General features: G+C 48.3%; 1 protein-coding gene across 2 annotated transcripts in view; it reads left to right on the top strand.

Moving 5' to 3' along the window:
- Positions 1-12,148: 12,148 nt before the first annotated feature.
- LOC119161809 (uncharacterized) overlaps positions 12,149-24,899 on the top strand; it is a 24,650-nt gene continuing 11,899 nt past the window's right edge. Inside the window, exons 1-5 of one of the 2 annotated variants that reach the window (XM_037414324.2) lie at positions 12,149-12,347; positions 18,976-19,176; positions 20,611-20,727; positions 22,411-22,511; positions 23,516-23,580. In XM_037414324.2, the coding sequence (XP_037270221.2) occupies positions 12,268-12,347; positions 18,976-19,176; positions 20,611-20,727; positions 22,411-22,511; positions 23,516-23,580 (564 nt within the window). In that variant the 5' untranslated portion in view covers positions 12,149-12,267. Of the gene's footprint in view, positions 12,348-18,930; positions 19,177-20,610; positions 20,728-22,410; positions 22,512-23,515; positions 23,581-24,899 lie in introns of those variants that run through there. The other variant, XM_075889279.1, reaches the window with a different exon arrangement.

Raw genomic sequence — 24,899 nt, 5'->3', positions numbered from 1 at the left:
CGCGATTCCTTCCCTGACATCAAGCCTGCCTAGGGCAAATTTTTGCAAAGAAGTTCCAACCACCAGCGTGGCTTAGTCGTAAAAAAAAAAAAAAGACCCGGCGTGGCTCAGTGGTAGAATACCGAGCTGGCACGCAGAGGACCTGGGCTTGAATCCCATTGTGTCCTTGGTTTTTTATTCATCGAGTTTTTTTATTTATTGTGATAATGGTTACGGACACCGGCGGCGGCGGCGGACAACTTCGGCGCGCACGCGACCTGTGTTGTGATCTCATAACAGCTTTCGCTGTAAAACCTGACGAGCCTTTCTGTGTAATTTCTATTGTGTACTGACGCGAAGCAGTCTTCCTTGCATTAATGCCAAGCTGTGCTGGGAAGGCAATAATTTTGCGCCAAAAATTCGCATCAAAAGACGGCGAGTTACTTAGAAGCTTTTACCGAATTATGCCACATATCGACCCTCTTATTTTTTTGTGAGTTCGATATATGCGGCTCGACTTCATTTATATATTGAGGGGGCGGATCTGGTGATCTCTTGTATACCTTTACAGACCTTTTCGCAGTAGGGAAAATCACCTGTTCGGAACCTAACAAGCCGACGTAACATCCTCGGCATTTGGGGGTCGCGCCTATTTTGGGGGCCACGGCTACTTCGCACAGCCCAAAGGAGTATTACGGCCATGCCCAGGGAGCCGTCAGTAAAAACATCTCTGTGGTGAAAGGGGCCCTGCAACATTTTTTGAGCATGGTCAGAAAACGCTGGCGATCGGTTGTAGAGGCTCCCGAGAACGCGTGAGCCAAATATTATAGCGCGGCACGTGGCCTGAAATTCACAATTAATTATCAAAGCCAGCTAAAAATTACTTTCTATTCTCTCGACAAATCACACAATATATCCTAAATATCACACGCAGCAAGCCCATCTATCAGCCATTGGCTCATTTGAACATGGCGCGCTTGGTCGTTACAGAGATCGCCGCGGGAGGCTGCTACTTGTCCACGCGTGCGCGCGTTATCACACTGAGAAAGCCGCGCATTCGAAAAAAAAAAAAGAAAAAAAAATTGCTCAAGGTCCCGAGGCGCGTGTGACTCTTTTTCTGTGGCCCGGCCATCCCTGCCTGCTTAGCTTCCAGCGCTTTCGTCGGGACGAGAGAAGAGAGAATGCAATTGCAGCATGCGACAAATCTTGGTAACTCCACTAGCACTGGACGGATTCTTAAAATTTTTGCGGCGTTGAGTTTGTGAGGCAATAAGCTCTTCCAGTGAATACATTCCATGGTTACTTGAAAAAGTGTTTCAGGGCCCCTTTAGGGACACTGAAGAGAAAAACGATTTTTCGCGGCTTTGTAAAGTACGATTTCACAATCCCTAAAACAACACTCCTATCGCGACACACGCTTGCTACGTGACTCGAGAAAACACGCGAGATGAAAACGCGGGTCGAGACGCCACTCAAGATTCCCGCACCAAACACCGTGACGTCATAGGTTTTGAAGGCGTCTACTGGGTCGCACGTAGCTTCAAATCGATTAAGATGGGGTACATTGCATTCTGTGGGTGCCACACGTAGTTTCAGAAAATTCCGTCGAGACTATTCGCGAAAATACGAACAATACATTTTGAAATTTCCTACGTCACGCGCGTAGACTTCGGTGCGAAATTTGGAATTTGAACCTTGATTTTCTTTGCTGGTAACGAACTTCTGATATTGTAGCATATGACATTAGAGTTCTCAGGGTGAAGTTTATCAATCTAATTGAAATAATTGTTTCTCTTTAGTGTTTCTTCAATGTCGCAACATAGTTTGGGCTGAAATTGCGATTCATTAAAGGTAACACATCGTTCTAATGAACATTTTAGACCACCATGTAGCAAAATAACTGGTTCGCTGACGTTAGACGGAGACGACCCGTTTATTCAGCATGGAGCCCAAGCTGTCCATTCCTAGCGCATGCCCATCTTTCTCTTCGTCCTCTTCGATAGCCTGGCCCGCTCCAAAAAAATATTCTGAAACATCCTCCCAGTGGGGCCAAGATGACTCGCACGCTCAATGAAGTCTGGACCACTCCAGGTTGTTCTGATCCGGATTATTATTCAGCACGCCAATCCCGTGCCCCCCCCACCCCCCTCTCCCTCCGAAAACATTTCTTCCTACGCTCCTGCTGCAACCTCTAGTAGCACTGTAAACATTTCAGGCATTTCATGTCACACACCACGAAAGACAAGACTGTACTATGATTGAGTGGGCGCGCGAGTGCTGCTTAATGTGCCGTGTTTATCTCTCTTCCCTCTCCTCTCTATCTTTTAATAGCCCCCAACCCCCTCCCATGCGCAGGGTAGCAAACCGGCTGCCTATAGACTGGTTAACCTCCCTGCCGTTATTTTCCTCCTATTTTCCTTCCTTCAGGCTATGTGATCCGCCTGATTTTCGGCCGACCCCCTTAGTGGGTAGGTGTCAATCATCCCCAGGACCATCATCATCATCAATGTCGCATAGCTTCCGGCCGCCGCGCATGCGTGCCACGCCCTGCGTAAGAAGAAATGTCGGAACCGCTTATCACGCCAGAGGTAGGCACGTTCGTAACTTTGATGGCATAGTGCGCATTTTCGCCGGTCCACGAACGGTATACCTTGCTCATAAACGGTATTGTCATGGCGCCACGAAGTTAAGCTGTTACCGGCACAAGCAGTTATATCAGTTGTACCTAACTGGTTTAAACCGACCTTCATTGTTTGAGCACTTTTTCGTAAATCGGCTGCAAAATAATTCATTTCCCACTGCAGCCCGATATCCCTGCATACCGGAGTTGGGAAGTGGTGGTCCGACTCGGGGTCGGTTGGACGCATGTGCATCGAGGGAGACGTGGGAAGCGAAATTATCGAAGCGCTCAAACTTTTCAAGCGCGTTTACTTACGCATGGCTCATTCTAGAACAAAGCGCAGCCTGCGTCTGGTGATTAGAGCTGCTGCTGGGGCGTGTGGTTGAGGGAGAGGAGGAAGTGATTTGGCGCGTCGTTTGCCCGATGTGAAACATGTACCAAGCCTGCACCCATTGTAGCATCAGGCTTGCACGCACAGGCATGTGCACTGTTCTCGAGTTGGGGCCGAGAGGGGTGAAAATTTACCTCAGTTTTCTCTCTCCCAGGTATAGACGAAGTGCCAGGAGGAGAAGGGGGGGGGGGGGGGGAGTACGCCATAGCCGCACGCCTATGCTTCCATTACCATGGCCTCCAAGAACGACGACAAAGGGACAAGAAGAAGACGAGCGCTCGTCTTCTTCTTGTCCCTTTGTCGTCGTTCTGTTCTCGCGCCACAACAATCGTCATGTCATATCAATTAGCCCGAACCGCCACGCTCCGAGAATGGTTCCGACAACATGCCGCTGCTCGGGTCGTTCTGCAGTAATACGGGGAGAGAATGATCCGGGGAAGAGATGCGACAGCCAGACGAGTGTCGCTGACGGCGCGCCGAGATTGGGCTAAGGTTTGCCATTCCGCCGGATGTTAGGAGTTGACGAAAATCCAGCGTAATAATGTAGCGCTAATTCTGCGCCTAATGTAGCGTAAATGCAGTTTTTGTGTATAGCTCTTTGTGTATTTTTATATAGCTGTTCACAGACGGCTATCTGGGCGCCGTCATAATACCCTCTTGGCTGCTTTAAATACGCGTGACCGTCCAAAAATGCACTGTCTAGGCCTTTTGTACTGTCGTGCAGCCTCGCATGGCGGCGTTTTTGTTTTTCTCCAGTGTAATGGTCTATATTTCACGCTAGATCTTGTGCTAATGCCGCTTTCATGTAGGCCCTAGTGTAATCCTAAACGCAGCGCTAAATCCTGTGCTAGTGTTTTTCTTGCCTAGGTCTTGGTGTATTTGTAAATCTTACACCTAATGGTCATCATGAAACCTGTGGAAGTGCGCAGCAGGGGCAATCCTGAGGTTGTCTAGGCAATCGCGCGCTTCACGCCTCTCCGGCAATCGCGCACTTGCTGATTCGGTGGCACCGCCTCTTGCTCGGAGTGGGCCCGAGCCGCATGTTTCAGAAGCGCATTTCGCGATTTTAGGTAAACTATTGCAATTAATCCTTGGTTATTTCTTGTAGCTCATATTATTTTACAGCTGGTCGGTTTATTCCGTATTGGTTTCGAGTATTAGCCTTGTTTAAGGCCTCTATGGGTCACTGCGTGACCACGTGCCATGAAACGGATGCACAACAAGCCACGCCCTATATAGGGTGCTATACGCACTGAAGGGTTATCTCCACGGTCGGGCTGGAAACGCGACGGGAAACTCGATGCGCGGCGTGTCTCCGCACTAGTTCGACAGTGATTTCTTACGGTGCCACCGAGCGTGGTGTACCAGCCAGCCGAGCGTCGCAGAGCTATATTTAATACACAGATCACTGGTACGAGCAAGAGTTACGCGAAGGTCGCCACCTCGCGATGCGTTAAGGCGTTTACAAAATAGCACTTCGAAACGCGCCGAATAGGACGTCCGTAGCAGCGGCACGTACGTTGCCGAAGCGAATCGCGTAGGCCATGTGGCGTGTCAAGTGAAAGTACGCATAATTGTAGCAGTGAGACGGAAGGCAGTATTATGGCTTCCCTCGATTTTGATAGTGTTATCACTGTTTCTCCCTCAAGAGGCAGGCGTATGACAGCTGTAACTTGCCGGTACTTAGCTACGGAGCAGAAACCTGGGAGGGTTCAGCTTAAATTGAGGACAACGCAGCGAGCAATGGAAAGAAAAATGGTAGGTGTAACCTTAAGAGACAAGAAGAAAGCAGAGTGGATTAGGGAACAAACGGGGGTTAAGGATACCATAGCTGAAATCAAGAAGAATAAATGGACATGGGCCGGGCATGTAGCGCGTAGACAGGATAACCGCTGGTCGTTAAGGGTAACTAACTGGATTCCAAGAGAAGGCAAGCGGGTTAGGGGGAGACAGAAGGTTAGGTGGGCAGATGAGATTAAGAAGTTTGCGGGTATAAATTGGCAGCAGCAAGCACAGGACCGGGTTAACTGGCGGAACATAGGAGAGGCCTTTGTCATGCAGTGGACGTAGTCAGGCTGATGATGATGATGATCACTGTCTCTCTTGTCTCTATGCAGGTGCGCCGTGACGAGCCGTCCCTTTTGCACCATGTGTCACAGGTAAGCATGCGAGAGAAATAAAAAGACAAGAACATGGCAGCTCCATCAGTGTGAAACCTAAGGAAACTAGTGCTTAGCACTGACACACAGCGATTCCCGTAGTTCTCTGTGCTCCGTTTGCGAAAGCGTCGATGACGCCAATGTTTGAAGGGCTGTTGTCAGATAGGAAGGAGACGCGGCGCGAACGCGCCTTGTCCCAGAGTCTCACGTAACTCATCAACCCATCATCATCCATACGTCTGTCCCGGCACCTACCTAGGAAGGTCTCCAGAGGAGGCGTTGGGATACTGAAGTGGCCGTGGCCGTGCGACGCAAGCTGGTTTCAGCAAAGTGTAAGCAGGTGACACGCTTCCGCAGCAAAACATAGTTCGACCTCCTAAAAGTTGACAACGGTCAGACATTTGCGTTTGTTTGGCACGTACTGCCCCATCACACCGATAAGCGATACGTTTATTGTACTTGAAGTGTACGACGTGTGTGTTTGTTGTTAATATCAGCAACCGCAGGTATAGCTGTGGTTACAAACCAACATGGCAGCACCAATGCAGATGTGACCTTTTGCTGTGATCGGAACTCACGCTTGCTACTTGCCCACTGTCCTGACAGCAATAATTAAACGGGTTGATCGACTGTCGCTTTCTGTCTCCCGGAGAGGACAAAGGATGATATATGTTTTGTTTTTACTATTGAGATTATCTGAGTTTATTGAGCCAAGCCTGCTAAGTCCTGTCTCCGAAGATACGGGAGTGGAAACAGTACAGTGTAAAGACGAATACATTGTTGTCGAAGCTTGAGTACGCAAATATAAAGCAAATAAAAGCGTACGTCTCAAACGTTATGCGCTGTGTGGCTGGTAAGTGCAGTTCCCTCTTGCCTCGCCTTGATCACGTCGTCGTTATGCGCTTTGTGGCTGGTATACCAGCCACACAGCACGCAACGACGACGTGATTGAGACGAGGCAGGAGGGAACCGCATCCACAAGCGCAGCCATGTTCATTTTTCGTCCGGCTCTGCCGCCTCTGCTCGCTTTATTTGCCGAACGCGTGACGGTGGAGACGCTGCGAGGACGCCGAGAACACGATGCGGCGCGGCGTAGTGTTGAGAACATCGGGCTATATAGGGTGACGCCCAGAGTTGAAAACGCTCCGTGCTGCGATACGTATGGGTTAACTTTGCGGTTTCTCTCGCTCCCCCGTACGTACAACCTTGCAAGCTATAACACAAGCAGCGCAAGAAGAAACGTGAAGTGGAATATATACGCACGCGCACTGCAGGACGAGCTTCTGTACATGCGCGCCAAGGGCCTCTCCTGGAAAGACATCGAGGAAGTTGACCAGGCCAACGAGCGTCGCGAGAATGCCGCCATATGCATGCTCATCCTCGCTATTTTCGGCCTAGGCTGCTTTCTCGTGGTCAAGTTGTACAGTGAGTGGTCTATCTATCTATCTATCTATCTATCTATCTATCTATCTATCTATCTATCTATCTATCTATCTATCTATCTATCTATCTATCTATCTATCTATCTATCTATCTATCTATCTATCTATCTATCTATCTATCTATCTATCTATCTATCTATCTATCTATCTATCTATCTATCTATCTATCTATCTATCTATCTATCTATCTATCTATCTATCTATCTATCTATCTATCTATCTATCTATCTATCTATCTATCTGTCTGTCTGTCTGTCTGTCTGTCTGTCTGTCTGTCTGTCTGTCTGTCTGTCTGTCTGTCTGTCTGTCTGTCTGTCTGTCTGTCTGTCTGTCTGTCTGTCTGTCTGTGTTGGTCTGTCTTGTCGGTCTCCTCTATCTACTGACTAAGTATCTGTGTCAATTCCATCAATCTATGTAAATGTAATGTTTACTTACCTCTATGTAAAGAGAAAATGAGCAGAAGGGTACTTTATAAATTTCAATTATTTGCAATAGACAAAAACATATGAAGTCAACTGATAAAGGGGAAAATAGAAGTACATTGGAAGAGGGAACATAAAGGGGAAAATAGAAGTACAATGGAAGAGGGCACAGCCTGGTGCAAACTTCTCTATTACAGACAGCCCGTTTCGTTTCTTGCAGCGCATTTCCGAGATCTGGGTAAGTATACGTGCACGACAGACGTGCTCTTGAACGCAGAATACGCAAGAATGCGCAGATTACGCAATGGTCTTTAAGAATTTGAATGGACGCTGCATCATTTTTTAGCATGGTCACGCAACGCTACTGATAGGTAGTAAAGCCTTCGAAACACACGAGCCAAATATCACAGCGCAACTCGTGGCCTGGAGTTGACAATTATTTCGCAAATTCAGCTAGAAATGTTGCTCTTTGTTGTCGATACAAATCATACAATATCATCAAATTACCACGTCATGTGCCTTAATTCATGGTGATTGGCTGATTTGAGCATCGCGGGCTGTATAGTTACTGCACTCGCCGTGGGTGGCCGCCACGTGCTCCCACGTGCGCTGACGACCACTTCAGGTAAGCCGCGCGTTAAAAAAAAAAAAAAAACAGTTCTCGGTTATGACGCCTGCATGACGTAACTTCTTTCCACCTTGCCATGCCTTCCTGCTTAGGTTCCAACTCATTTGCGGGACAAAAGAAGAGGACGCAATTACAGTGTGCGACAAGTCTCTAGCATGGCTCGTACTGAACGAATTAAAGAAAGTGTTGCGGTGGTGAATTCGTGAGATAACGAACTATTATATTGAAGCCATTTGATGACTACTCGGAAAAGCGTTTCAGGGCCCTTGTAAGTCGCGCTGCACGAGTTTTACAAGCTGTCCACAAGAATCGCTGTCATACGATAAATGTATCTGCTGATGACTCCGAATGGTGGAGTCATCATAAGCAATGCAAGTAACGCGGGAATGTAAAATATATAGTACACACCAGCATACTACAGACATATATCGAAAGGCTGCCGGAGAAATTCAATGACACCCCCTCTCCTGGAAAAAAAAATTACCGTGACATGCGAAGGCACCCAAGTGCATCTTTGCACTCTATCGGCACATAGCTCGAGACTTGGTGTAGATCTGCCTTTCTTGGTGCTTAACTATACGCCGGGTGGTAAAAGGTCGATATCGAAACAATAGCTGAGCTCTTGAATATCTGATCACTAGAAAAGAACGAATCTTAACATTTTTGCGACAGTGCTCTTTCGCAATTCCAAGATCGTCGCGTATGAGACGACGCTTGATAAGCGACAAAACACGCGAAAAGAAAATGCGGCTGGCGAGGCCACCACAATATTCCTGCACCAAATGATGGCGTCTGCTAGGCCCTACGTGGTTCCTAGTCGGTGAAAAGGACGTGCTCCGAGTGTGCATAAGCTTAACATAGCAAGTTTCGTTGAGCTAATATCGCGATAATACGAGAAAAAAAAAGTGCTTTAAAATGATAGCTGGGCAAAAAAAAAAAAAGATATCTCCTATGCTCACTCAAAGATTATATTCTGCGCTTACGGCTCACTGGGACATGGGTGCAACACAATTTTCCTGAGCTGAGTCTGCGTGATTTTGAGTGAGCCGACTCATGAGAAGATCGGCTGATCTAAGGAAATGCGTGACGTCACGTGTGGTGAACATGGCGCGAAATTTAAGAGTGAAGCTGCGACCTTGTTTTTTTCTCTTTTAAAAACAGGTTACTGAAGTTAAGCAGTTCTCCAGGTACAATTTTCGATTGATCATTCTACAACTATTAATTGCTTACACTTTAGTGTCCCTTTAATGTGGAACTGTCGAGGTTTATCGCCGAAGTTTGTAAAGGCAGGCGCATAGCTATATCAATCAATAAATAAATAAATAAATAAATAAATTAATAAATAAATTATCAATGAATCAATCAATCAGTCAATTGATCTACCTAAACTGTTTCATTTTGCTTTAGTGCCCTTTTAGGAACCCTTACAGTCAGCCACGATTGTTTGTATTTACAAATGCATCAATAAATCAACGAATCAATCGGTGAATGAATGAATCAATCAATCCCGACTTGCGGGTTCTCTACAGCGCTCTTGTAAACGACAGCGATCAATGAATGAATGATTCGATAAATCCCGACTTGCGCGTTCTCTACAGCGCTCTTGGAAACGACAGCGGCCAGCGAGTTCTTCGTGTCGCCCGAGGACAGGCCAGGCGTGCTCAACCACACTCACGAGTGGCTCGGCGCGCTGTCCGCCGAGCCAGAAGCTCAGATAATGATGGTCGAACCTGACGACAGCTCGAGTCCCGACCCTGGTTCTCGCTCCGGCTCGAGCTCTGCCGGCCTCGACGCGAGAGAACGGACACGAGAGCACGGCGAGGAGACATCGCTGCTCCGCTCTGGGAATGCCACGAACACGACGGACGTGCCTGCTTCCCTGTCGGATGCGACCGAAGACTCGGAACAGCAGTGACTAGACCGATTAGCTTATAGGCGCGAACATGATTGATACGATCGGAGCTCTCACCGAGTGCTCCTCCAGTTTAATTTCTTTAAGCCATTTTCATTTTTTTTCCTTATTGTATTTTCGCTTGATCGTTTTCAATGCATGTCAACCAAAGCTTACCAACCTTCGTATATTATTGTTGTCTATGCGCGCGGCTATACTGTGCCCTGTATGCCATGGTCGCGGGTTCTATATCACCCGCGGGAGACTGACACCGCCCGGTACTAGCTTATCGGAAAGCTCATTAGAATAAGTGATAACCTCGGGCTTTATCGCGCTTCGGTATTACGGTTCTTGCTGCAGTGAAGCCACCCACATGATTTTCTCGACACTTCAGAGGTTATCATCATCATCATCTCTACTGCTACCATTGTGATGATGACAATTGTCGCCTCCCTCCACTCCTCAATCAACTGCACTGTTTTGTTGTGTCATATAGGAAGGGGGAGTGCGAGCGGTTACATGCTCATAAGTCTACTGCGTCTGCTCTTAAATCATGTGTTGTCATGGTGATAAGGTATTCCACTTACTCAATCAACTGCACTCTTTCGTTATGTCATATAGGACGGGGCAGTGCGGGCGAAAACATGCTCATAAGTCTACTGCGTCTGCTCTTAAAGCATGTGTTGTCATGATGATAAGGTATTGCACCCACTGAATCAACTGCACTCTTTCGTTGTGTCATATAGGACGGGGCAGTGCGGGCGAAAACATGCTCATAAGTCTACTGCGTCTGCTCTTAAAGCATGTGTTGTCATGATAAGGTATTCCACTCACTCAATCAACTGCACTCTTTCGTTGTGTCATATAGGACAGGACAGTGCGGGTAGTTACATGCTCATAAGTTTACTGCGTCTGCTCTTAAAGCATGTGTTGTCATGGTGATAAGGTATTGGATATAAGAGGGTAACGAGTTGGGCGGTGATGATGATAATGACCCTAATACTCCACACTTAGCAGGCTAGCTGCAGAGACGCCTCCTATGCTTTAACGTTGAATATCCCATACGTGTTCTTAATTAAGGTTTTATGAGATAACGTTTATGTCATTCCCAACACAGTTATGCTTTTATATACCTCAGAAAGTGGCGTTTCTGATGCTGATTGGAACACGTGGTCCAGAGAAATCCTAATACACTTCCGCCCTCCCCCCCACCCCAGCATGCCTCAGATAAAAGTTGCAATGCAACACGCAATCCAGCAATCAGTTTATGAGGGCTGGAACCCTTTTTCTATCATAATCCGCGTTGGCCTTGTTGATCCTTCTGCTTTCGCAAAGAAGCTGGCGTAATTTTATCGCAGTTGGTCTTGCGCATAATTTGTGTTACTACAGAGATGATGTGGCCATGGTTTGCCGTGTTCCGTAGAAATTATCATCGTCATTAACTGGCACGCAATCCTTTTTGACACTCGAAGGTGAAAGTCGTCTTTAAAATTTTTTTTTCTCAATCAACATTTACTGCCCCCCCCCCCCCCCCACCACCACCCTCTTCGCAAGCTTTCTGCGCCTAACGTCGTTTTTATAACTGCGTACGGGATCGATGTTATCTTGACCAAGCGGTATGTCGTGTGATGAAGTAACCATACGACGTCACAAATTTCGGCCATCTGTGACGACACGGTGACGTCATTAGTGACGCCGTCGCGTGATGGCGATTTTTCGCATCACGCTGTCGTGTTGACGGTCAATTTTCGTGCTTGGTCAGGCTTTGAAGGCTCTCGCATTAATAATATACTAATACGAACGTGCCCCCGCTCCAATACACATATATTACATGTGCTAACGACGAAGAACGGCAATAGAGCGCAGAGATTAATGAAGGGCGGGAAATAACGGCAGGCCTAAAAAAGGGTGCCGCCTGCGTTTTGTTTCTTCGTAATGCACAAAATGAACCGGGCATGTAGCGCGTAGACAGGATAACCGCTGGTCATTAAGGGTAACTAACTGGATTCCCAGAGAAGGGAAGCGGGTCAGGGGGAGACAGAAGGTTAGGTGGGCAGATGAGATTTAGAAGTTTGCGGGTATAAATTGGCAGCAGCAAGCACAGGACCGGGTTAACTGGCGGAACATGGGAGAGGCCTTTGTCCTGCAGTGGACGTAGTCAGGCTGATGATGATGATGATGACGATGAATGCACAAACTATCCGGAGTTAGGCTGCTGTATGCACGACGTTCACAGCCTCGCATCCCCTCCTCCTCCTCCTCGCCGTGGCCCACCTCGAACAAAGGCAGACATTAAGCTGTGGTTGCAGAAAATGTGTAACTATGTGTCCACGGAATTGTCGTGGATATAGCGGAGACAGACAGACGGACGAGCAGACAGGCTTTTCCGTTGTCGGAAAAAAGGGTGGGCGCAGGAGATGAACCCTGGCGTCGCGTGAATGAATCAGACGGCGAGAGAGGGCCTGCCGAGAGGCTTCATCACGTGCACGTTCGAGGGCTTCTCATGCATCCGAGAGATCCGCGGCGACTCTTCAAGGTTTCGCCGGGCGCGATGACTCGACGCCGTCTCTGCACAACGTCAAAGCGATCAAGACGTGGCGGCTGCAATTATAACTGGGTCGTCCGACGCGACACCCTCTGGTTGGCCTTCCTCGCATGCATCTTCGGCGTGAAGGCGGTGTGGCCGCAGCTGACATTCAAGGCGTCAGCTCGCCCTCTCCTTTTTTTTTCTTCTTATGCTCAGCCGCCAGAGTCTCCCCGAAAGCACCGTTTCCAGAGTGACATCCCTTGGGGGCCTAGCAAAAGGGTTGAATACGTAAGTTCACTCTTTATGAAGTTATTTTGCGACCTTATCCACAGGCGTTTCTTTAGTATAAATTAGAGATAAGTGGCATTTTATAGTCGCTTAGTATTTGTTTAGTTGCCTTTTTTACCTTTATGATGGCCGATCGACCAACCGATCGAATATCTTACCACGCAGACGATCTGATTAAGTTTTTTGTTGCACCAGCAGCAGTAGGCTGAGTTCGGCGCCTCATCACTCCCACAACAGTGTAGGAGGCCGCACACGGCGTTGCGCTTCCGCATGTGGTGTCGTATCACCACCGCAGCATTGTCGCGGGTGCGGTAGTGTCCTTTCAACACCTCTATAGTCGTCCGGCTGGGGTGTCATATCTCACGCCCAAAACAGTGTCGCAAGCCAGATACAGTGTCTTATCACCCTCTCGACAGTGTAGGAGGCCGGACGGATAAAGTTATCACCCCCCCCCCCACCCCCCAACTGTAGTTGGCCGGATGTGTTGTACTTCCCGATTAGGTGTCTTATTACCCCACAACACTGTCTTAGGCCGTGTAGGTGCCTTATCTCCCCTAAAACTAGTGTCGTAGGCGAGGATACCGGGTGTTATAACCACCGAAACACTGTTGTAGGCCGGTAGCTGTGCCTTATCACCGCCATAGCAGTGTATCAGGCCAGATGCGGTGCCTTTTCAACCACATAGCGCGTCGTAGGCCGGATGAAATGTAGGACCGGATGCAAGCGTCAAAGTTGCGATGGTGGCAGTGGTACGCGTTATGGTGACGTCACGCATACTAGACAAATAGTGGGCATCGTGTTCGTGTTCAATTTTGCCACGCCGGTTCAATTGCAAGAATGGGAGGGGCTTTTCAGACGCCACCTCCACCCGGGGACTCCCATACGCGACAGCGTTTAAATGTGCCATATCCGCAGTGCCATGCCCATCGTCACTGGTTCAGTGAAGAGTGATGCAGTGGAATAGCAGCATGGTTGCAGTTTGCAGACCCGCCAATATCACGTTATATAGTGCTTTGCCAGAATAGTACACAGCGCGCCTAATATGCTCCTCAGTAGCAACTAGGCTTATGAAACATGAAAAATAAAAAGAAAACTTGAGAAGTACACTATGTCAGCTAAAGCGGAACACAAGGTGTGCTTTAATGCGGCTTCGCTTAGCCTGTCTATAAGCTAAGAAGACATCTTTTAGAAAAGGGCGTGTACTTGTAGTTCTTATTGTGCGCATGCTTGCCACTGCTCAGTTCAAGCGGTTTTTATTGTTCGTTCGAGATATTAGAAATGGGTGACATTTATTCGAAGGGAGTTTCAGGTGGCAGGTAGCGCTCGCCTTGTTGTTATGAACACTGCCGTCCTTTATGAAAGGTACGGAGGAAGGAGAGACAGGAGAGGCCATGCCCAGTCGGCGCGCTACGTGAAAAGTGTGGAAGAAATGACATCATGGCGGCCATATTCACTGGGCAATATGGCGGCGTTGCTATGGTTACGTGTTGCGCAGTGTAGCTGGCCTAGCAGTGAGCGGCCGCGGCTGGCGGCGGCATGTGTGTCTCCGCAGGTCTCGTGCTGAGCCGTGGCGGACAATATCCGAACTCTGCGCCGCGTTATTGCTTACGCAGTGTTCTCCTGGCAGTTACTGTACTCTTAGCAACGTTTAAAAAACCTTTCGTCCACCACGGGGCCTTAACAGTGCGTAGAACGAGAGCATATCCATGTGTCGTGCGACGGATAACGCGGATGAAGCATTTGAAGTGTTCAGTGAAATTGCATTGGGCACCATGACGAAGCGGAACGAGGACGAACGCCTTGCAGGTCAGTGACTGTTGGGCAGTGCTCTTGCTTGTGGCAGTGGACGAAACTGTTGTGTCCAGCAAGACGCAATGAGGACCATGCGCACATACGTAGTTTCTTGTTCGGTATGTGTACATTAACAACTTGCATGTGCGTATTTGAACACCTTTTTCGTTCCGCTTGTAATACTCGCACCCAACATTGTAATCTCAACGTTAGAGCAACCGCGTTCAAGTGTCACTTGCACCGTGCTCAAAGTCACCACGGTCGCAGAATGCCGACGCCGGTGAGTTTCACGTGGAACACGGGCATAGTGGCCGGGCGCTGTGTCGGCCTCGTGTCGGAATGCAACCGTAGAAGAAGGCGCATGACCGATTGTGTTGTCTGTACAATCGCTGAATTAATGACGTGAAAACACTCGCCGTTGTCAGTGCATCTAGCACGCGTTCTCTTGTACTTGCTTCACTGTCGGCGAACCGTTACTCGCTGTTAATACTCGGACGAAATGATTTCGCCGAAGGTGTCGCGCTGGCCCAGAGTTTTGAGCCCCGTTACATTAGTTTGGGATCGTCACGACACGCGCGCTGAGCAGCCCACGTGCTTTCCGAGCCGGAGAGAAAGTCGCGCCTTCTGCTTCACATTCGGAAGTAAACAAGAGAGGAGAATTTGCCCAGTCAATATGGCCGACTTCCGGCTTCACGACGGTATGGTGGCTAGAATTGGAAGGTGACGCCAGCACCCGCATAATCGCCGAGTGCGCGCGATCCTCCTTTTCAAGCGCCGCCGCGACGGCCACCACGGCGCTGCTGTCGGCATAGTGATGCGGGCGAAGCGCGCGCTCCGCGTTCTCTCATCGGCTTGCCTCTGGGCTCGCCGGTTCGCCTCTGAAAGTGTGCCTGGGCGTGTGCAGTTTCCCGCGTTGTTGTCTCCCTTTTGGCAAAATGTATTTAGTTGCTGACAGAACAGTGTGACTGCCGAGCTTAGGATGAACTCCAGCACTACGAAAGCGAGGCAACGCCACTGCTTCGCTCCTGGCTGCACGAGCGGCTATGTGTCATCGAGGAAGCAAGGTCAGCGTGCTTCTCTCTTCTCTGTTCCCAAAGACCCTGCCCTCTTCGAAGCCTGGCGACGAGCCGTGCCCCGTGCCGACAAGTCGTTGGACGCAAAGTCGGTGCTCTGTGAGCTTCATTTCGACGAGCAGTTTATTGAGCGTTCTTACACGCACGTGATAAACGGCGAAACTGTTCAGATTCCCCGAAGGAAAGTGGTGCTGAAATCTGACGCGGTGCTAACTATATCCCCAAATGTTCCTGCGTATCTTTCAAAGAAAGTGCCGAAGGACGTCAAGAACATCCACTTGCGGCCTGCCATCGGAAATTCGACGTCAGGAACCAAGCACGTCTGCTTGCGAGGAGACAGCTGGAGACAGCGAGGAGACAGCACAGAAAGCGACAGTCACCAAGTACCTGTTCTGAATGTGCCTGCAATTCCTGACGCCCGCAAGTGTGATCTTCCCAGCGCTTACTGGGTCGACATATAATTGCTGGAGCCGACAACGCCACGGTGTTTACAGTGTGCGCACTAGATGGTGACAAGTTGACTGTTGACAAGTATGTGCTAATGACATCAAATGAAAACAAACTTCAAGTGACAGCTTTTGTGCAAGCCACAAAAATAAGGACCCTTGACATTACCGACATCGAAATGGCAGAAGAGTTGCTTCGCGACGTCGAGTCCATGATACCATGCAGAGGGTTTGGTAAAACTGGTGAATTTGGAGTAAGTTTAAAGTACAAGGAGGAGACTTTTGATGACATACCCTTGAGCCCATCTTGCCATGGGGTTGCTCCAACGCAAAAAAAAAAAAAGCCTGCCCACAATGCAAGCACCTCCGAAGACTGCTCCGGAATCGAGAGTCTTACAGGCGAAGAAAAGGCAAAAATGTGGCCCAGTCCCAAAAGCTTTCATACAGGCTTAAGCTGCGAACAGCGCAAGCGAAAAGGAGACGCCTGAGTGTCCTGCAGGATAAATCACTCATCAAAGAAATGGAAGAAAAGCATGCACAGAATGACTCTGCAGCATTTGAAGAAGCGGTGAAGGCCCTACCCATTAAGCAACAGCAACAATTCAAGGCGTGCTTTGCAGCGGCTAAAAGAAAATCCACAAAAGAAATGAAGTATGAAAGTGAATGAGCTCTAAAATGCCTAATTATGTTCATGAAAAGCCCACGCCTCTATGAGCACATACGCAAAAAAAAAAAAACATCATGGCGTTGCCTTCTCGAACTTCACTACGTCGATATCTCAAGTGTTATTTTACCCTCTATTTTACCTGTATTTTATGATGTGCAATAGATATTACTAATAATATGATGTGCAATAAATATTTGTTTTATGTTCCTCCCCCAGAGCTTGGGTAATAATTTTTTTAAGAAAGCCGTCGCCTTGCACTCCAAAACACTGCAGGGATATTCGAACGAAAGCTTTTAGTTACGCAGATTCAAGGTCACAGAAGTCTCGCAGCGACAGCCAATGTCTTATATTGCTTGAAATGGCGTTCTATCTGCCATCGTCACAGTGAGTTACCTGAATCGCCAATTTATCTGAATCGTGCATCTTTAAAAGGTCCACGCGCTCAAGGCGCAGCGCGCGTAACTAGCATCACCATTCCGCCGATAGCGCCACCGCCGCGCTGCTCGAAACGGAGGAGCGGCTCCGAGCTCCCGTTGGCGTCACCTCCCAATTCTAGCCACCATAACGACGGCTTCACAACGAGTGACGTCAGGGCCTCTCCTAAGTTTCTTCCTTCCTCCATAATGAAAGGGAACACGCGAACGGGTGGCCTGCGCTCTGCAGCGGTAGAGTTACTGTATATGCTACCTTTAGGTAGCATACCTAAAGGTAGCATATACAGTAACTCTATGTGGCCGCTGCCTACAGCACCATCAATCGACAGCAAAAGGAAACACGTTCGCTTTCAGCGTCATCTGTTGCCAAAAAAAAAAAAAGAAAACGAGTTATGGCGGGTAGACAAGCGCTGCTAGATTGAACTAGCTCTCTCTGCTCACGCTTGCAGTGCGTAGTTCACTGCCAACATATCGAACGTTGTTCGCGACCACGGCGCAAGCTGCAGTAATAGCCCGATGTCGCTCGCCACGCGAGCGAACAAGGAACGTAATCTAGCAGCGCTTGTCTACCGGCTATAACTCGTTATCTTGTTTGGCCGTAGATGACGCGAAAAGCGAACGTGCTTTCTTCCCTTGTCGGTTGATGGTGCTGCAGGCAGCCGCCGCAGAGCGCAGGCCATGCGTTCGCGAGTTCCCTTTCATAAAGAACGACAGTGTATACACTGCTGCTCTTGTTCCGGTGCCTATCGCCTCGTCGCAAAAACACACGTATTCGATTGATCTGTGGAGCTGCCGCTGTGGGCGAATTCGCATGCTTCATTGCACGGATGTCTCAGTGGCTAGCTATTCGTCGAGTGAATAGGGCAGCTCACGGAAATTGCATCCCGAAGTCGTCCACACTTCATTTTGCATGGTCCCGGACCCCGGTATCCAATCGTTCAACTACAGTGCATTGTTTTCGCAAGCGTAATCAACATACCCGCGGCCGATAAGGTGGATCATGCCCACTTTGTGAAGCCTCAATCCACGATGTGACACACTTGCTGTGTACTTGTGCAGACCTACTTCGCCAGGTTTGTGCAACAAACCTAGGCCTGGCCGAGCACCCGACCTCGACCACTGGATTCATGGACCGTTCACTGTTAGACTTTATACACAAAGCAAACTTGCATGCTCATTTTTGATGCCACGAATTGCTATGCCTAGAGCACAACTGGGTCTTTCAGCAAGTTAGAGAAATACGGTACCGTGCCGCTCCTCCTTTCTCGGTCGTTGACTTCTTGCCAGTGCAGGCACCCCAACAAGACAAAAGCTTTTTCAAAAGTTACTGGGGGGTTGTCGCACCTCGTTGTGGCATGTCAGCCTACGCATTGGTAACAAGATAAATGTCGCCCGGGGCACTGTCACCGGACACTAGGAGCGCTACCGTACTGCTTTACCTATAGAATGCATCAATGCGCGCGTCAGCATCAAGACACCCTATAGCTTGACCGTATTTGCGTACAGTATTTTCGTAACTTGCTAAAAGACCCTATTAACGAGAACTAACCGGCAATAATGACAAGCAAAGTGTTGGAAATGTTATTTTCAGTAATATGATATAAATGCGAATAAAGTCAAGTGAATGTGACAGGTTCCGTCCATGCTGGCGTCAAGTTATCTTTTTGCCCACTTTAGTTTCTCCTGAAAATACCATCTCTTACACTTTTTGACGTTATTGTGGGTTAGTTATTGTTAATATTGTGTCTAGAAAATTAGCCCTTAAAAACTTACTTTTTATGCCTAAGGCAAGCTTTCAAATTAAATGCGGTTCTGTAAGCGTACCACCAGGGCGGCGTCGCTAAGCAACAAACGTACGAGAAACGTATGCACTAACTGTATACTTCGTACGCGATTGGGAAACCGTGTTTTGCAATCTACGTTCACATGTGACCATTTCACAAATCCCGTTGCCCGCTCTCTGCCAAGAATCTGACAGACCACAGATATTTTTTTCATCGCTGCAAATCATATATTTATTCCACAGACCACACGTGGCATTTTTTGTTTATCTCTGTTTTGATACGGGATAATCGCACAAGTCAAATGCGTCGTTCGTCTCAAGCGTTGCCACGCCATCGGGAACGTGACATCACGCGATTACGAGAGAAATGCGGAATATTGGAAGCTGTAGGTTGAAACTGGCACTCTCGTTTTTCTTTGTGCGAAAAAAAAAAGTGCGTTCATCGCAAGAAGGCAAAGGTTCCCATGTAAACGCCCCGAGGAAGTCCTCGAAAGACAAGGGTATAACAGGGCACCCGCTGCTGAAGACGCCATGGCCTTCATCCAGACGACGTGGCTACTTCTGCTGACTTGGATTGCGACCGCCACGCCACCGCTAGAAGCCGCCTCCGAGAGGATGCTTCTGCAACGAAAAGGGTTAGTCGTCTTTCACGCCTTGATGATAGTAGTGTTTTACATGACTCAGATTGCCCCGCCGCGGTGGTCTAGTGGCTAAGGTACTCGGCTGCTGACCCGCAGGTCGCGGGTTCAAATCCCGGCTGCGGCGGCTGCATTTCCGATGGAGGCGGAAATGTTGTAGGCCCGATGCTCAGATTTGGGTGCACGTTAAAGAACCCCAGGTGGTCGAAATTTCCGGAGCCCTCCACTACGACGTCTCTCATAATCATATGGTGGTTTTGGGACGTTAAACCCCACATATCAATCAATCATGACCCAGATTATGCAAATTGCGTGACTCGTCAGTTACAAGTGGAGGCATTTAAGTGACTCGTCTGCGAGTAACGCCTGCAGCAGCCGACCGAACTTTAAGCAGAGGACGCAACATATTGGGCATCCGCAACATATATGGCATAATACGAGATTAAAATGAAAGAAATGTACAGAAGGCTAATTTTCGTACGCCTTGTAACAAGAGACACACACCTATCTCGAGAGGAAAGATAAAGATGTGCTTAACTTGTCCGAGGCCGATCGAATCTTGATTGATTTTGATTGATTGATTTGTGGGGTTTAACGTCCCAAAACCACCATATAATTATGAAAGACACCGTAGTGGAGGGCTCCGGAAATTTCGACCACCTGGGCTTTAACGTGCACCCAAATCTGTGTACACGGGCCTACAGCATTTCCGCCTTCATCTGAGAGGCGGAAATGTCTTCATGCTCCGATGGAGGTTGAAATGCAGCTGCCGCAGACGGGATTCGATCCCGCGGCCTGCGAGTCAGCAGCCGAGTACCTTAGCCACTATTTATAGACCACCGCGGCGGAGTGCCGATCGAATCTCAAGGTGCACGGTGTCTAAAGCATGGCGGCCATGATATGTTTCGGAATACCGAAGCTGGCGCCGTACAGCTCACAAAAGTACAGCCCGCGAGATTTGCAGCTGTTGCTCACTGGAAGCCAAACGATGCAACTTTGAACACTGCCATGTGTAGAGCGTTTGCGAATCTCGAACCAATTTTCTTTAACGGAATCAACAGCTGGGCCAGTTGGCAATAGTTCTTGAACATCTTGAAGACGGCACAAATCACGGCACGGGCAAGGAACTTGAAGGACACATCTCAGAGCTGTGGTGCGCCCTTCAATGTCCTCTTGAACGTGCCGTAGTTCGAGTTGTTTTCAAGATCGACTAAGGTTGCACGGCGAGCTTGTTGGTTATTCATGTTGTTCGAGGTATAGCGCATCCAGGACGGGACAGAGAAGAAAACACAGAACAGCACCGTGTATGTGTTCTGTGTTTTCTTCTCTGTCCCGTTCTGGATGCGCTATACCTCGAACAACCGTAATTTGAGTTGTTTTCGAGATAATCTAGGCTGATTGCCTTTAAGCGTTCGCCGCCTGTTCGATCAGGAACCTGTGCGCCTACCGAGTGATCCAGAACGTGACTTGCCGAGAGCGGAACGGCACTGAGGTGGTCCAGGTGAGGACCAGACCCGAATGCCTGACTGGCGACTGCAGCGTTTACACGTAAGTTGTCCGCTCATTTGCAGTTGCTGTGACGTCATTCCTGTCGCTTCTCTTTCTCGTTGACTCTTCGCGCATGAGCAATCGTTATTTCACGTGCCGTGAGACACCGACACTGACACAACAGTGCGGGGACTCGTCATTCTAACGACTGCACTGTATACAGTGAAGGATTGACAATTATCGTACACGTGTGGAGGCAAAGCGGACAGAGTACACTCGAGCCTCACAATGCAGTGTCGCCATATAGTTCGGCTGCTACATGCGTGCGCTCGGCTCCCCTTTGGAGGGGGGGGGGGGGGGGGGCGAAGGTTCCTATGCCAATGTCTGGGTCAGAATTTTCGCCCCTCCCCCGTCTTACGTGACTAGGGGAGGGGGGGGGGTCCTGCCCCTCTGTTCGCACGCCTATATATGGGACGTGTCTGATAACTAGCGCCTTCACTATAGTGGAGGTGTTAAAGTGACGGGCTGCTCTACGTAGTGAGCGCCAATTTTATCGGTGCTTGACGAAATGCAATAGCAAAAAAAAAGTGTTCATGGGCAAGGACATAAAGCATAAGAAGGTGACGCTACCTCTTACTCACACTTAGATTATGCGACAGAAAACACAACAATCGTGATTTGTAAACAAAAAGAAGTAAAGTATAAAAGTTCACAGATTTATGAAATTATATAAAGAAAGAGACGAAAGGCTGTAAGTAAGGCAAACTATGTGTCGCAGAATGAAATTGATGTAGGATATACGATTAAATATGCGTAGCCACCATGGATGCGCTACGAAAACCAAAAGAACGTATGATGTCGCTACAGTGTGTCGTCAAATGGGAACACACTGATGCTCGTAATCGATGCTGATGTTCTTGTAAGCGCGTGAACGACTAGGGCACACGCATATCTTGCCACGTGTCGAGGAAATATGTGACGGGACCTGCGTCGTAAACTGGCACTTCTGCAAGTGGTAGCAAAGATAGGTCGTCAGAAGGTTCGGTGATAGCCATCCTAACAGCAAAGAAAATGCGCCTGTGCAGTAAGTTCATTCTTTGTTTGTTTTTTTACTTTTGCCTTCCCGATTAGGGGCCGCAAATGGTACTGTAAACTTGCATGTGTCTGTGGTTTGTGATTTCCGAATTTGATAACATTATATCCTTACGATGGCAGCTAGCGGTCTGTGTTATTATGTGGCAGTGCATTCGCAGACGGAAGTGGGAACGGAAATGCGTATTAAGTAGGTGAAATCGTCCATCCTGCGCTTTTTTTTTCGTTGAAGTTAGATGTTGGTGGTCACATCATCGCCATCACAAGATTTTAAACAATTACTACGATGCCTCCCCGTCAATACCCACGAGAATAGCCCAATAAGAAACACATAATGACTGTCGCATAGAACTAATTGTTATTGCTAATTGCCGTTAACGTGATTGGCCGCGTAATTATCATTGGTTTCTTAGTATCATTGTTATTGTATGCCGTGTTTGTTAGATGTAATGAGTTCACTTAATTATTTATAAACCTTCTTCACTAATTCATGGCTTTATTACTTATGGCGTCCTTCCATAGTTACTCGATCTACTTACGTCTTTTTTTCGGGGACACACTGCTGTAATATACACAGTATTATGTCGCGTAACTCTTTCGAAGTAGACTTGGCTTGACTCCGTCTTTGTGTTACTCTGCGGACTCGCGCAGTGTTCCTATCAGACGACCTGTGTACGTGACACGAGTTCGGACGCAGCAGAAGGTGGTCTGGGGGTGCTGTCCCGAGTACTCCGGTCCGGCCTGCACACCAGGTAATTTTATTTCTGCTTTCGATACCTCCGCCAGCGATGACTTGCCATAAGCGGTATCTCTAATGCGATGCTGTATACCTCTACCCCGCAAACGCTCCACGGACTCAACAAAAACACCACCAACGCTCGAGATTGCGTGCTCCTCTGCCAGCAAATGCTCGAGCTCCGTGCGCTTTCACTTCCCACACTGAGATGGGGCATTCGGAGAGGTGGACAGGCGAAGCTGTAGAATCTTGCACAGCTGCAACGCCACAAGTAAACTACGAATGACACATACTTCTTTGCAATCAGGCGTAGAGTTCAGTATTGGTTTTCATAAAGAAAACCACGATAAAAAGCATCAAAACCGCGTGCCGTATGATAACGCATCCTTGAACAATGGGAACACCCTCCCACGCGTTCTCGGTAAAGATTGGGTTTAAACTGCTCCACATGAGGGCCCCGAATGGCCTTTCCTTATCCCTGCGTGTTTTTCTCGCGTTTCCTCTTTAAGCATTTGAATGGATGAATGAATGAAAGTAATACACATTTCATATATTAAAGTGAGACCCGTCTAGGAACTCACTGCCGTTGGCGGACCACCGAAATCGAAGACATCACAGCGGTAATACAATGCTCGACCAAAGAAACAAATGAGTCTTGTTGAAAATGGTCGCTGCTGGAACCAATCGTATTCTACCAAACTGACCACAGAGCGACTGTCACTACCGCTGCCCTAGAGTAATAATAAAACATACCGCTTCCCTACCCTTCCATCACTATGCGCTCTTTGATACAGTTTTGCTGCGAATTCATTTTCGGAGAGCAGGAGGGTGACCAAGTTTTTGCGTGTGCGTTTCTTGAACCACCTTCTGGAGAAGGCGTGCCTACCGCATCATGCTTTCTGAAAATTTCTCTTCTCAATAAAGGACCGCGCCTTTCTATCAGTTATATCAATAAGAAAGCGTTGAAGTGTGTAAATGGTTCATTTGTCAACAGACATCAAACGTTCGATTTCGCTGCAGCGACACAGCGGCCGGCCCAGCCTCCGATGGTTGGAGGAGGAGGAGAACAGAAGCGAAGCCTTCACGTGAGAATGATGTCACGATCACTACTCTCTTTCTCTCTCTCTTTGTTGCTTTCCCTCTACAACGCTTTATAATGATACCTGTCGCTTTACGTCCCGAAACGCGACATGGTTATGAGAGACGGCGTAGTGGAGGACTCCGGAAAGTTTGAGCATCGGCTGTTCTTTAACGTGTATACTGACATAGCACAGGCTTTTACCATTTTACCTTCGTCGAAATGCGACCACCGCGACCGGTATCGAACCCGCGACCTTTGGGTTGGCAGCTCAGCGCCGACTCTACGATGCTTCGCAGTGAAGGAGGGGGTCACGTGAAAGAAGGCCCTTTCCATCAATCGTGCTTTAGGCGTTTGGGTTCGGTCTTCACAACGAACAGTCGTGTCGCGTGAAAGAACACTCTCACCATTTGTGCTTTACGTGCCCGAGTTCGAACCGTCACGATGGTTTAGTGGTTATGGTGTGCTAGTTTGCTGACCCGAAGGGCGCGGTATCGAATCCCGGTCGAAGCGGCCGAGACGAGATCCTTGAGTCCCGAGTGCTCCTATGTCGGTTCACCTTAACGAACACGGGGAGTTCGAATTTTCCGTACCCTAAGGCGACCTTCATAATAACGTCGGGGTATGGCGGCGTAAAACCCTAACAGTTACCATTATGTGCTTAAGCTCAGTCTTCATAACGAAGATTGTGGTCATGCGAAATAACTCGGACTGTAATTTTCATAATTTACGTGTTTATGACGACCTTCGTGGTGAAGGAGGTGGTAAAGTGAGTGAACAACATCACTCTTAGAAAAAATGGCAATGCGACTTACTAACTTTGAGGTATTCAATTGTCACAACATTCACTACCTAAGTAGTTACTTCAGGTAGTAGACTACCTCTGGTTTCTTGTATGGTACTAAGCGTCTGTGGTCTACTACCTGCAGTTACTACTTAGGTAGTGAATGTTGTGACAACAATTTACTTCTTTAAAGTTAGTAAGTAGCACTGCCCCTTTTTTTTTAAAGAGTGATTGTGTTTTGCACTTGCTTCGATGTGTTTTGTTGTCGACTACGTGTGACCCAGAAACGAGCAACAGCATTCAGCAGTAAGTGCGAGGTGTATGGACTGAGTACGGCTCCTAGAACCTTCTCTTTAGGTCCTGCTCTTTGTGCTGTTTTCCCGGCAACCACATCTCACTGATTCCAAATGGATTCTTTGTCCTTCGATAATGATATAGACGACCCTTACTGGCATCCCTCTTTGAAATAATGAAGCGCCACGTTCCCAGCATCTAGACCATGCGCCCTTATCAAACTTTATGGCGTCTTTTGTAAACCAGCG

Source organism: Rhipicephalus microplus, chromosome 3 (assembly GCF_043290135.1).
Source record: "Rhipicephalus microplus isolate Deutch F79 chromosome 3, USDA_Rmic, whole genome shotgun sequence".
NCBI classification, from domain to species: domain Eukaryota; kingdom Metazoa; phylum Arthropoda; class Arachnida; order Ixodida; family Ixodidae; genus Rhipicephalus; species Rhipicephalus microplus.
Note: the sequence above shows the minus strand (reverse complement) of the source record. Positions and strands in the feature narration are given on the sequence as shown.